Here is a 14,211-nt window from a genome sequence, read left to right as displayed (position 1 = left end):
AAGTCAGCAAACACTGTATTAGCTTTTGAATATAATCTGAGGTAAACTACAAGGATTTAGGACAGGACACCATTTAGTTAAGTAGGATGAGAACTGAAGTAGGTGTCAAGAGACTGGGTCCTCACCTCATCCTGTTGCCCCAGAGCTTTCAATTTCAGGAGAATCATTTTACATCCCTGGGTCTCAGTTTCTTCATCTGTAACATGAGGGTGTGAATTACCATTAAAACAGACTTTGAACTCTGAAATTCAATTATTCTCTACATTTATCACACCATACTTTTTATTCAGCTTCATCTCAGAGGATGTGGCAATTTACCTCTCTGAAATGAACAGTCGTTAGAATTTAAAGATAACACATTTGAAAGGACATAAAAGATCTTATTAACCTTTAAACTATCAAAATAAACCTCTTTGGAGTGGGTGGGATTTAGGAAGTTTCAGTGCTTCCTGGCAGAGGTTGAAGCTTCTTACTTTGACCAGCATCAGCTACTTAACTGCACTAATTTGTCTTATATTTGACTTTCTAACACTGCTTTCTCTGATTTTTCCCTGTTCGACTCTCCAATTTATAAAAATGCATATAATTGTTCTGCTGCTGTTGCTGCTTTTGCCTGCTTTGGCTGCTGCATATACAGGTGAAGATCTGGAAAGAAATGATGGATCTACAGAAAAACCCTACTTCATAACCCCTACCCTGCACGGAATTCTGAACAAGAAGCAACTAGTTCCCCAGAAGCAGAAAGAGTAGAAAAGCTCCAAACAGTGCCATTCATTTTTAAGTAGAAGTTTTGTAAATTAGGTCATTTGTATTTGAAAATGATGCTTTTAAGTAATGTGAAATTTCAGTGCTTATTCCTAAAAAGCGAGAACTTGGTACCATCTGAGGTATCAGGCAATTGATGACAGTAGCCTCTGTGAACTAGGATACTTTATAGTGGTCCCAGCTGAAGAGCGAGGTGTAAATGTCACACATTTTTTTAAAGTCTATAGCTGAAAGTGTTTCCAAAACTTTTATAACTTGGCATGCTGTTTCCCATTGCAGCATTTTGATAGCCTTTCTTTTTATAAATGTATATTTGTAAAGGGTATTCAGGAAATTTTTGAAAGCACTATAAATGTGTAATCAATTAGCCATAAAAAGATTGATTTATAGTTAACCAGCATATGGTACTAAATTTGTAAATATGGTGCTATGGTTATATTTATACTGTTCAAGCTAGTGGACAACATTCTAAACTGTGATTAAACTTGTATTAATGGTTCCCTAGGAAGTATATTTCAGTAAGTGATTCGAGACCATAACAAACATATAGACGTTAATGTTATACAGGTTCCATAGGCTGCATTACTAGGTAAAACTTACTGTGGAACCTTCATAGGCCATTTTGTTTTAGTGAAATTATATCTATAGTGAAGTTGAATCTGAGTTCTGGAATGTCATTTCCAATAATATGAACCTCTGGCCACCATGAAAATATTCTGAGCAGAACTGAGATGGCCACATAACTCATGCCATTTGTCTGTAACCCAAATAGAGATAAATCCCTATTTTCCTATGCCCATCATATAGAAAATGGGTATGGATCTGTTTCAGAAGAGTGATTATATCTGTTATGAGTTTCTAGATTAAAGAGATGATGTGGCTTTTTTCTATAAAAAGTTTAACTTTAGCTTAACTTTCGGTGAAGAAAGAGAAAAGATAAGAAAGACACTTCAGATTTTACCCTAAGGAAATATTAGCCCTTCATAGGTACCTCATCTTGTACCTTTACAAGAGGCATACTGTAGGTTAGGAAATCTCTTCCTGAAGGGTTTAGGAGGAGAGTTACTTTCATACTCCACCCTTGCTGGCCAGAGCAACAAACCAGGCTCTGGCGTAGCAAAGCATGAATCAGACACTCACGTACTTTGCCTATCCATCTCCTATGTGCAAGTGCATATGACATGGCAAACAGTGTAACAATGTACCCCAAAAGGAGCATTGAATCAATAGTATCCTTTTGGCTTTTACACTAAGTTTGTATATAAGGATTATTTATGTCTTGACAGAAAGGAACATGTTGATCTAACATTTTGATCTGATATATGATCCATGTATCCAAGAAGAGAGTCAGAAATGTATTATTGTTATAAATATAAATAGTAATTTATTTAATGACCCTGAAGTGTGGGAACCTAGATTTAGACTGACTTCATAGCAGCTTAATAGCAAGAAGCTAATGAATAGGGGAGATTTTCAAAATATTGGTCCTTCTATGGCCACCGTCTTGCTCTTGGCTTGCTTTCTTGAGATTACTGTAATCAAAAGTGTCATTTGGCTTCATACCTTGGCTAATACCTTCTTCACTCTCATGCTCCTTGAAGTATAATTCAGAGAACAGTGATAACCTATCTTTCTAGATAGTTATTATTTTATTATTCAGTAATACAGGGTTCACAACAAAAATCTAGTAAAATGGTTACCTCTAACTTAAATATTGAAAAATTATAAGGAATAAGTCCCCTTTTAGGAGTAGTTGAAAAATTCATAATGATGAAACAATTTTAAATTTTTTGTGTACGTATCAGAATCACTCTGAGAAATTGTTATAAATATTGATACATGTGCCCCCCCCCACCCCAAGAGAGTCTAAGTATTTGGGTGTGGGGCAGCTTGTGAATTATTATAAAGTTCTCTAGTGATTCTGATACACATAAAAGTTGGAAAATCACTTGCATAAAATATAAATCAACATGTGTGAAATCATTTGGCCTATTTTTTCCTTATAAGCCTGGCTGTTCTAGGAGTTAGAAAATTGAGAAAGACAAAGGAGATTAATTTGGAGAATTTTAACAATCATAACTTCTGTATTTTAGATCCTTGGTACTAGATGGGGGCCCATGTTTTAAATGCTTAACATTTAAATCTGCTGATTAGACCAGAAAATTCTCCACAGTAAAAGTATTCACTGAACTATATGGAGATAGATACATTCTAAACTTGGCTATATTTTAATAATATAACCCTTGGTTGCAAAATCATAGGAAAAGCAATGTCGTTTGGTTCAATATTCTTAATAAATATTCTTTAAAAATCTCTAAGTATAGAAGTTTTAACTATATTATGTGCTTAATTCTAGTTAGAAAAAATATTTTTCATTAATTACTTCTTTGTATAATTGAAATATAGAGAAAAATGAGTTGAGAAAAATTTAAAAGCCACTTTCTTATAAAGAAATTAAGATAATAACTGAAAAAACAGAGCCATACTTCTAAAAATTTTGGGTTCAAAGATTTGAAATATATTGAAAATTTACAAATCTTTAAAAAAAAAAAAAACTGTACCACCTAAATTGTTGCTCGAAAAACAAAAGCAATCTTGAACTAATATGGTAACTTAGAAGGCAAGTTGAATACATCATACTTTTTAGGAATTTGAAGGTGAATTTAGAAATTCCTCATACATCTTGTTTTTTGTGTAGTTACATTTGCTCTCTAAAAGAAGATAAAACTTATTTCCTTAATCATGCAGCTGAGAGGCACGTGCTATTGGCAGAATCAGACCTGGTACACAGAATGAGATAATATCTTATTGATATAATAACAAGGGCTGATTGTTTTCTCATAGTTATGTTTACAATAATGTTGATGCCAAACTATGCTGTTTTTTAGAATAACATTTTGAACTGCTGTAAAGCAAGTATGCAGCAGATGGCGATGTTACTTCTCTTACAGTTTTGCTTTGATATTTACCCTGTGCCATTCTTCCTCCTAGTGGAAGATTTAGAAAGAAACGATGGTTCTGCTGAAAGACCCTATTACATGAGTCAATCTCTGCTGAAGATTTTGAACGAGCAAAATGCACAAACTAAGAAGCAGTAGAAGTGCAAACTCTGGTCATCCTGCAGCGGTGTTACCTTTCCCTCATCTGCTGTGTATGTGCTACACTTGTTTCATAAGTGCTTTGTGTATGGAACACTGTATTCACGACCTTGTTGGCTTTTATTTGCATGTTTTATACCAAAGCTTATACTGTAATACGTGAAGCCATCAGAAGTTGCAAGGGAATTGTTAATAACACGGAACATTTTTTATACTAAGATCTTTTGTTTTGTAATTCATTTTTAAATAGAATGGCTAGGATGTTTTGAAAATGCTAGTGAATATGTTAATATTGTTTTAAATATTAGATTGAAAAATGATACATTATTTAAATTGGTAGCTCCTAATATATTTTTAAAATTACAACTAAAAGACTTCTGCAGGGAAAATTGGTAAACAAAGTAAAACAGAAGATTTTAAAGTTTTCCCCACTCCTGTTTGACAATAAATCGGTAAAAGGAGCGCCACATTCCAGATTTTGCTCTAAGTATAGACTGTTTCCTATTAAACAAATTGTCAATCATCCAGCCTTTACGACTTAGTCCTCTCTGACAAAGTGCCTTACTGGCTGTTTAATATTACCCAGCTTTTGTGGGCAAGTTTACACACATTGTTAAAAAAAAAAAGAATCCTGCAATGTTTAGTGATTAAAACAAGTCTTCTTGCATTTGTTTTTTTCTTAGCTCACTGGTTGAAAACCATTTGTCATTTCAGTATGTTTGATATCCTCACTATATAGACTACATTTTGCAGCATAAACAATTTCCCTTGCGCCTAGTGGACATTCATGAATGTGTACTACACGCAAGAAAAAAACCTGAAAGGACACTTGTTAGGTTTGTTTTTTTACTAAAAGTGAGTTTAAAATGTAATCTTTTCTATGATAGATATTTGAAAATACAATAGGTATAAGACTACATTTCTCAGTGTTTTACACAGATTGGAAAGGGAAACTTGAAGAAATTACAAAGGGAAACTTTACCCCTAGAAAGGGTGCTCACAGATGTCATGTACTGAATAGCTCCATTTTAAATGATTGTTTATTATCATCAATGAGCGTTCTATGTATGTTATTTCCATTTTCTAACTTTTGATATGAAATAATCAGTTTATTCATGTTACTTTTTATTGTGCTAATATGAACAAGAACATAATTTCTAATTCAATTTTAAATAATTTTATTAGTACTAACTTTAAAGAAAATGATTTCAGTTTGTTACTCAGTGTTACAGAAAGAGTCCATAAAACATTCACCCTAAGGGAATGTCAATCACACAATGATAATTTGTGAAAGCTTTGAGACTCTATAGTAAGTTCCTAGCAGTTTATCTATTATATTTAAATGTGACTTTGGATATTCTTTTATGCCAAAAACGAACTCATATGAGCACAAGACAGTCTGAGCTCTATAGTCAGTATGCTTCTGCTGTGCAGAAATATTAGGAACATATTGTCTAAATATCTTTGATAACTAAACTGTTTAATATTTAATGAAATTTGTTGTTACTCATTGTTTTAAATCTATTTGTTTTTTCTTCTAATAAAGATTTAGATAAGAAAAAGCTCTTTGCTTTTTTATTTCTTTAAGCTAGAAAAACCCATCTATCATCATGACAAAATCTCCTCTGTATCAAATATCTAGGTTTTTTTTTTAAATCTAGATTTATCTTTAAACTTGTTTTCCACTTTTTCTCTAGCTGTGCACTGATTGCCAAACCAAATAACTGAAGCTGATAATTTATACAAAGTAAATAAGTCAAAGCTAAATGGATAAGAAATGGAGTTTTTTAAAAACCCAAACAACAGCCTAAATTAGTTAGTTGGTCTTTGTTTTAATTTGCCAAAAGTTTGCTCAGTCCCACATTTGGTTTGGCCAACATTCATAAGAAGCAAACCTCATCATTTTAAAGGCAGGGATAAGTTTACAGAATATAAAAAATGTGAACACAAATTAATAATACTTTCTAAGGCAAGATTAAATGTCCCTATCGCTGGTTTAGCTCAGGCTAAAAATTTTCTTAGGTTCGGATATTCCTTAACAAATCTATGAGTCTATTTTAAAATTGAATTAATTATATGTTAAATCTTCAAACTTAATTTTTCTTTAAAATTTAATAGGTTTCTTTAAATGAAAACATAAATGTTGCAGTTTTCAAGGTTGTTTTAAAATGTCCTATATTGGGACTTCCCTGGTGGCGCAGTGGTTAAGAATCCGCTTGCCAGTGCAGGAGACACAGTTTCCAGCCCCGCTCTGGGAAAATCCCACAGGCCCCAGAGCAACTAAGCCCGTGCGCCACAACTACTGAGCCTGCGCTCTAGAGCCCGCAACAAGCCACAACTACGGAAGCCCACGCGCCTAGAGCCCGTGTTCCGCAACAAGAGAAGCCACTGCAATGAGAAGCCCGTGCACCACAATGAAGAGTAGCCCCCTCTCGCCACAACTAGAGAAAGCCTGCGTGCAGCAATGAAGGCCCAATGCAGCCAAAAATTAATTAATTAATTTTTAAAAAAATAAATAAAATGAAATAAAATGTCCTATATCTAATAAGATGTTTGTTAATATAGTTACTGGTTCTTTTCTTATTTAAAATAAAAATATCATTTGGTTTCCAGAAGAAATCCAAACCTGCTTTATATTTTAATAAGTCCCACTTTTAGATGATAAAGCACTGATCATATTTGTAAATAAATTGTTTGAAATTGGACTATGACTGATTTGATTTTTCTATGTGCCTAGAAAGTTTTAAAAAGAGTTTGTGAAATCACACTATTAAAGGTTCTGTAGGATCATCAGGCGTAATGCAGTTATTATTTAAAATAATATTGGAAAGCAGGCTGTATGCAACAATTCCTTATTGTTCTTTTACTATATAGTTGACCAGCACTCATTCCAATGTATGTTCTTTCACTTTTACAAGTGGTGCCTCAGGAAATTGCTCTTAAACTCTAACCAGGCATAGCAATTATCTTTAGTATTATCTGACTCTGGATGCTTTATAAATCAGTCTTTGTTGGCATAAGATATGGGGACAAAATTGAACAAAAATCATTATTGCAGACCATGGATATGAAATGGTGTTGACATATTTTCCAGTTTCTTGCAAATATTATCCGTAGATGTTTGCAAAGGTTTGTATTTTAAAAACATAGCTATATGATTATACGAATACAATTGAATAAATCATGGATGAAAAGAAATATCTTACCAATATAGCAAGAATAAATTACTTCTCCAAAATTACTTTCCATATACCATGTCTCTAGTCTTGGGGCTAAAATGGGTATTGACGATTTCTCTCAGGACCTAGCTTCATTGCTAGTGAATCAAAACCCAGAAAACAAAGCCAACCCCCATTAAAACAAATGTAAATTCATTTATTCATGAAAACTGAGTACCACTTTATGCAAGACTTGGACATCAGGATGATGTCACAGTCACGGACCCTCTTAAAATTTATCAGGCCAAACTGAACTGTTCTTTCCCCCATTTATGACTTTCCAATTGCTTAAAATGAAACAGCCAAAATAGTATAGAATCTGGCAATATCTTCTCTAATGGCTTCTGTGCTGGGACGAATGGGGACTGTTATGTGACGCATTTAAAAGCAATCAATTCAATTTTACTATTTGAAGTCACTAGCTATTTTTTTTTAACACCTTGGCTCTTTTTTTTCCAGTCCTTTTTTCTACTGTATGATTTAGAACAATTTAAGCAAATGGATAAAACAATCTTGTGAACAAAGTAAAATGCCCTTCCACCGATGACTCAAAAACACGGGCGTCTTCATATTCTGGCCTTTTACATGGTACTAAGAGCATCGTGTGTTAACAAAGGTGGGAGAAGCTTATCAAATGAAAAGATGTTTTCATTTTGCATATAAATTAAAGTGAGCCTGGACTTGATCACTGTTAGAGTAATCTTGAAATTTCCACATTCTTCCAGCCAAATGAATGTGTGCTGCTGCATATGTGTAAGCAGTGCACAGAAAGAAGAAAATGAAGGTAAGATGTTGGGAAAAGCACTGGTGTTCAAGGAGAGAACAGAAAAAGCTAAGGGTATATAAAAATATATCTCTAACAGGATCTAAGAGGGCAATGTTACAGAAAGCAGGGTGCCTTCTGAATGCAATTCATAAATCTATTGAAAAAAGAAACAACACATTTGAAGCCAGTAATTAAAAATATTTTTCAGTTTTCTGGTAAACAGCTTTGAAGCAGACTATGTTACAGTAAAACTAATCACACAGATGTATTTAGCCCAAACAAACAAAAAAGAATGATGTCTCAACATGATTTATGATGAAGGGATTAAAAAACATTTGCCTAGGGAAGATATCAAGATGGCAGAATAGAAGGATACAGAACTCACCTCCCCCACCATGAACACATCAAAACTACATCTACATGTGGAGCAATTCTCACTGAAAATGAATTGTAAACTGGCAGAAAGAATCCTGAAAAACTAAGGCTGTAAGAAAGATCTACATGATATCAGGTAGGAAGTGGTAAGAAGAGATCAGATCAGGACCTGTGCCCCTGAGAGGGAACTCAGAAGATCATGGAGGTTACAGGGCAGAGATCCTCTCTGGGGAGTAAGTGGTTAAAGGTACATACTGGGCACCCAAGCCCTGGGGTTTGACACTGGGAAGACAGGTCCCCTTGGCTGGTTGGAGGACAGTGAGTGGGACTAACAGGAAGGCTGTGGGAAGCCTGGACTCTACTCATGAAGAGTGCACACATGCTTGCTTACTCCCAAAACAGGGCAGAGATGGCAGACTGAAACTGCAGGGGACACTGGCCAGTTTCCCTCAAGGCTGGTGTAAGCCCCAGTGTGAGCTGAGCACCAACTCTAGCCCCACTTGCTTCATGACACAGCTCCACCCTGGGGTGAGGGCTGTTGTGGCTGAGGTGAGATCTCAGCTGTGAGGCACAGAGGCGGCTCAGACCTGGAGCAGCGTCTGAGTGGGGCAGTGGGAGCCATCACTGGTGCTTACACTGGCAGAGCATCAGAAGCGGTCCAGGTCTCCACCTAGGGCTGCCACAGCCCACACCCCGACCCATGCCAAGTGCCTGCACCAGCCCCACTGGATCTGCAGCACAGATCCACACTAGGGTGAGGGCTGTAGTGGCCAAGGAGAAAACTCAGTTGTGAGGGACGAAGGTAGGTCAGACCCAGAGAGGCATCCAAGTGGGGCAGGGGCAGCCCTTACTGGTGCTTACACTGGCAGAGCATCAGGAGCGGTCTAGGTTGCTGACTGTAGCTAAGGCCAACATAGCTTGTGCCCAGACACACAGTGAGTGCCTGGGCCAGCCCCTCTTGTTCCAGCACTACTCCCCGCTGGGACAAGGATGCGAGTGCTGGGACTGGGGAAAGCAGACACTTAAAAGGAATGGAGCCAGCTCAGACCTGAACCTCAGGGCTTCTGCTCCAGCAACTTGGGACCTACCCCCACCCTCAATAGGGTGGTGCTGATCACTGAGCAGAGGAGAAGCCCTGACTCACACCTGGATCTTGCCTGAGCCCCTCCATCTCCAGCCTTCCCTCCTACCAAGATGACAGATGCCAGCACACGCTGGGGGAAAACATGACTCATCCTCATATCAGATCCTGCTCTCCCACCAAAGCAATTGAGCACACACAGACTGTATAGGGAAACTCCCACACAAGGACACCCCTTCAAGACTGCAATAGGTAACTGTTTCACCTAATTTCATAGAGACAGAGGAAGTTAAGCAAAATGAGGAGACAGAGGAATTTGTTTTAATCGAAAGAACAAGAAAAAATAACCTGAAAAAATAAGTAATAAAACAGAAATAAAAAATTTACCAGATAAAGAGTTCAAAGCATTACTAATGAAAATGCTAACTGAATTAGAGAGAAGAATAGATGAACACAGTGAGAATTTTTAACAAGGAACTAGAAAATATAAAAAAGAACCAGTCAGAACTGAAGAATACAATAACTGAAATGAAAAAGACACTAAAAGGAATTAACAGCAGATGAGGTGATACAAAAAAATGTACCAGAAGATAGAATTCTTCTATTCTGGAAGATAGAATAATGGAAATCACCCAATCAGAACAGCAAAAGGGAGAAAAAATGAGAATAGTTTAAGGGACTTCTAGGACAAAATCAAGTGTACCAACATAGGGGTCCTAGAAGTGGAAGAGAGAGAAAAAGGGGTCAAAAAATGTATTTGATTAAATTATGGCAGAAAACAACCTGAACCTCAAAAAGGAAACAGATATCCAGGTACAGGAAGCATAGAGGGTCTGAAACAAGATAAACCCAAACAGATGCACACCAAGATATAACATAATTAAAATGGCAAAAATTAAAGATAGAGAATTCTGAAGGCAGCAAGAGAAAACAAAGAGTCATATACAAGAGAACCCCTACAAGGCAATCAGCTGATTTTTTGGAATAAATTTTGCAGGCCAGAACAGAGTGGCATGATATATTCCACATGATGAAAAGGAAAAACTTGCAACCTAGGATACTCTACCTAGCAATATTGTCGTTGAAGGAGGTAGACAAAGAACTTCTCAGACAAGCAAAACTAAATGTGTTCATCAGTACTAAACCTACCCTAACAGAAATGTTCAAGGGTCTTCTCTAAGTGGAAAAGAAAAGGCTACAACAAGAAGTAAAAATCTGTAAGAAAGGAAAAATCCCACAACGAAAGGCAAATATATAAAAAAGGCTGATGAACCACTTAAATAAGCTAGTAAGAAGATTAAAAGACAAAAAATTTAAAAAGCAAATACAACTATAATAAACATGGAAGGGATAAACATGAAAATGTAAAATATGATATCAAAAACACAAAATGTGGAGGAGGGGAGTAAAAAATGTAGATATTTTAGAATGTGTCTGAACTTAAATGACTACTAGTTTAAAATGAGTAGATATAGTTATAAGTCAATATATATGAACCCTGTGGTAACCACAAATAAAAAACCTAAAATAGATACACAAAAACTAGAAAGAAAGGAACACAAGGATACTGCTAAAGAAAATCATCAAACCACAAGGGAAGAAACTAAAAGAAAAAATGAACAGAGAAGAACTACAAAAACAACCAGAAAACTAGTAATAAAATGGCAGTAAGTACATAGCTATCAATAATTACTTTAAATGTCAATGGACTAAATGCTCCAATTAAAAGACATAGAGTAGGTGATTGGTTAAAAAACAGGAACCATCTATCACCTCACACTGGTCAGAATGGCCATCATCAAAAAGTGTACAAATAATAAATGCTGGAGAGGGTGTGGGGGGTGGGGGAAAGGAGCCCTCCTATACTGTTGGTGGGAATGTAAATTGGTACAGACATTATGGAGAACAGTATGGAGGTCCCTCAAAAATTAAAAATTGAGCTGCCATATGATCCAGGGATTCCACTCCTGGGCGTATATCTGGAGAAAACTATAATTCGAAAAGATATACCTGAACTCCAATGTTCACTGCAGTACTATTTATAATAGCCAAGACATGGAAGCAACCTAAATGTCCAATGACAGAGGAAAGGATAAAGAAGATGTGGTATATTTATATACAAAATAGAATATTAATCAGCCATAAAAAAGAATGAAATAATGTCATTTGCAGCCACATGGATGGGCCTAGAGATTACCATGTTAAGTGAATAAGTCAGACAGAGAAAGACAAATATAATATTGCTTATATGTGGAATCTAAAAATATGATACAAATGAACTTATTTACAAAACAGAAATAGACTCACAGACATAGAAAACAAAGTTATGGTTACCAAAGGGGAAGGGGGGAAGGATAAATTAGAGTCTGGAAGTAACACATACACACTACTATATATAAAACAGATAACCAACAAGGACCTAGCACAGGGAACTATAGTCAATATTTTTAATAACCTATAAGGAAAAAGAATCTGAAACAGAATATAAATATATGTGTGTGTGTGTGTGTGTGTGTGTGTGTGTGTGTGTGTATATATATATATATATATATATATATATATATATCTGTCACTCTGGTATATACCTGAAACTAACACAATGCTGTAAATCAACTGTACTTCAATAAAAAAGAAAAAGAAAAAAATAGATATCTAGAGGACATTCCATCCAAAAACAGCAAAATACACATTATTTTAAAGTGCACATGGAATGTTCTCCAGGTTAGATCACATGCTTGGTCACAAAACAAGTCTCAACAAATTTAAGAGAATACAAATTATATCAAATTAATTTTTTCTAACCACAATGGTATGAAACTAGAAATCAACTATAGAAAGAAAAACGGGAAAAGAACAAACATATGGAGACGAAACAACATGCCACTAAAAAACCAACAGGTCAACAATATAATCAAAGAAATCAGAAAATATCTTGAGACAAATGAATATTAAAACACAACTATACAAAATCTATGGAATGCAGGAAAAGCATAAGAGGGAAGTTCATAGTGATACAGTCCTTCCTCAAGAAACAAGAAAAATCTCAAACAACTTAACCTACCACCTAAAAGAATTAGAAAAAGAAGAATAAACAAAGCCCAAAGTCAGAAGAAGGAAGGAAATAATAAAGATCAGAGAGGAAATAAATAAAATGAATATTAAAAAACAGTAGAAAAGATCAATAAAACCAAGAGCTGTTTTTTTGAGAAGATAAAAAAAATGGAAAAACCTTTAGCCAGCCAAGAAGAAAAGAGAGAGGACCCAAATGAACAAAATAAGAATTGAAAGAGGAGAAATGACAATTGATATCACAGATAAAAAAAAAAATCATAAGAGAATACTATGAACAGGCCACCCCCTCCTGCCCTGTTCTCTTTCTGGTTGGGTCAGACCTGGCTGGCACCATGAGTACCTGGCAGAGGCTGAGGGAGAAAGAAAGGGGGGATAGGGAGGAGGAGGAGGATGCAAGAAGTAGGAGCTGAGCAGCCCTCCTGGGCCACAAACAGATACCCAGGAATGGAATTGCTGGATCTTTGAAAATTTCCAGAGATTTGGTGTAGATAGGAAAGCTATCAGAAAGACTATAGCACTATTGTACTGTATTTGCTGTTTTTCCTGCAGCTCAGCTGAGGAAGAACCGAGCTGACCTCTATTTCTGGATTATTTACTTCCTACTGGCTAATGAAGATTTTTATTTGGAGAACTCTGTTGTACAGAGCCTGAAGTCATCTATGACCCATAACAAGAGCATGCATTTTCAAGTGTTAGTTAGATTTGTGTATCAATAAAATTTTCCTGAAAGAAAATGTCTGAGGATTGGAGACAAAATAAAAGAGTAGAACGACTTGAGCTCACCTCCTCTCATGAAAACACCAAAATCACAACTAACTGCTGAACAACCATCGACAAAAAAAAGACTGGAATATACTAAAAAGATATTCTACATCCAAACACAAAGAAGAAGACACAATGAAACAGTAGGAGGGATGCTTTTGCAATATAATCAAATCCTATACCTGCTGGGTGGGTGACCCATAAACTGGAAAATAATTCTATCACAGAGGTTCTCACACAGGAATGAAAGTTCTGAGCCCCATGTCAGGCTCCCCAGCCTGGGGGTCTGGCATCAGGAGGAGGAGCCCACAGAGCATTTGACTATGAAGGCTAGCAGTGCTTGAGTGCAGGAGCTGCACAGGACTGGGGGAAACAGAGACTCCACTCTTGGAGGGTACACCCAAGGTTTCACAGGCACTGAAACCCAGGGCGAAGCAGTGACTCCACAGAAGCCTGGGTCAGATCTACCTGCAGGTCTTAGGGGTCTCCTGGGGAGGCAGGGGTCAGCTTTGGACCACTGCATGGGCAAGGACACTGATGGCATAGGCCCTTAGGGAATATTCCACAGTGTGAGCTCTCCCAGAGGTTGCCATTTTGGCACCAAGGCCTGGCCCAAACCAACAGCCTGCAGGCGCCAGTGCTGGGATGCCTCAGGCCAAACAACCAACAGGGTGGGAACACAGCCCCACTCATCAACAGAAAGGCTGCCTAAAGTCATTCTGAGCCCACAGCCACCTCTAGGCATGCCCTTTGACATGGCCCTGCCCACCAGAGGGACAAGATTCAGCTCCACTCACCAGTGGGCAAGCACCAGTCACCCCCACCAGGAAACCTGCACAAGTGTCTGGACCGACTTCACCCACCAGGGGGCAGACACCAGAAGCAAGAAGAACTACAATCCTGCAGCCTGTGGAAATGAGCCCACAAACACAAAAAGTTAGACAAAATGAGACAGCAGAGAAATATGTTCCAGACGAAGGAACAAGATAAAACCCCAGAAGATCTAAGTGAAATGGAGATAGGCAATCTGCCTGAAAAAGAATTCAGAATAATAATAGTAAAGATGATGCAAGA

The 14,211-nt window shown here is 36.8% G+C and overlaps 2 protein-coding genes across 4 annotated transcripts in view; one reads left to right on the top strand and one right to left on the bottom strand.

The window, feature by feature from the left end:
- The window catches only part of SLC44A5 (solute carrier family 44 member 5), a gene marked incomplete at its 3' end in the record, with an annotated part of 381,161 nt that extends 377,298 nt beyond the window's left edge, over nt 1-3,863 (top strand). Inside the window, exon 22 of one of the 2 annotated variants that reach the window (XM_079943833.1) lies at nt 3,757-3,863. In XM_079943833.1, the coding sequence (XP_079799959.1) occupies nt 3,757-3,863 (107 nt within the window). Of the gene's footprint in view, nt 1-637; nt 751-3,756 lie in introns of those variants that run through there. The other variant, XM_079943832.1, reaches the window with a different exon arrangement.
- The window catches only part of LHX8 (LIM homeobox 8), a gene marked incomplete at its 5' end in the record, with an annotated part of 76,742 nt that continues 62,578 nt past the window's right edge, over nt 48-14,211 (bottom strand). Inside the window, one exon of one of the 2 annotated variants that reach the window (XM_079943854.1) lies at nt 48-196. In XM_079943854.1, coding sequence (XP_079799980.1) covers nt 78-196 — 119 coding nt within the window. In that variant the 3' untranslated portion in view covers nt 48-77. The remainder of the gene's footprint in view (nt 197-14,211) is intronic. The other variant, XR_013831476.1, reaches the window with a different exon arrangement.

Source organism: Stenella coeruleoalba (genome assembly GCF_951394435.1).
Source record: "Stenella coeruleoalba genome assembly, chromosome: 1".
NCBI lineage: Eukaryota > Metazoa > Chordata > Mammalia > Artiodactyla > Delphinidae > Stenella > Stenella coeruleoalba.
This window is presented reverse-complemented; position numbering and strand designations above follow the sequence as displayed.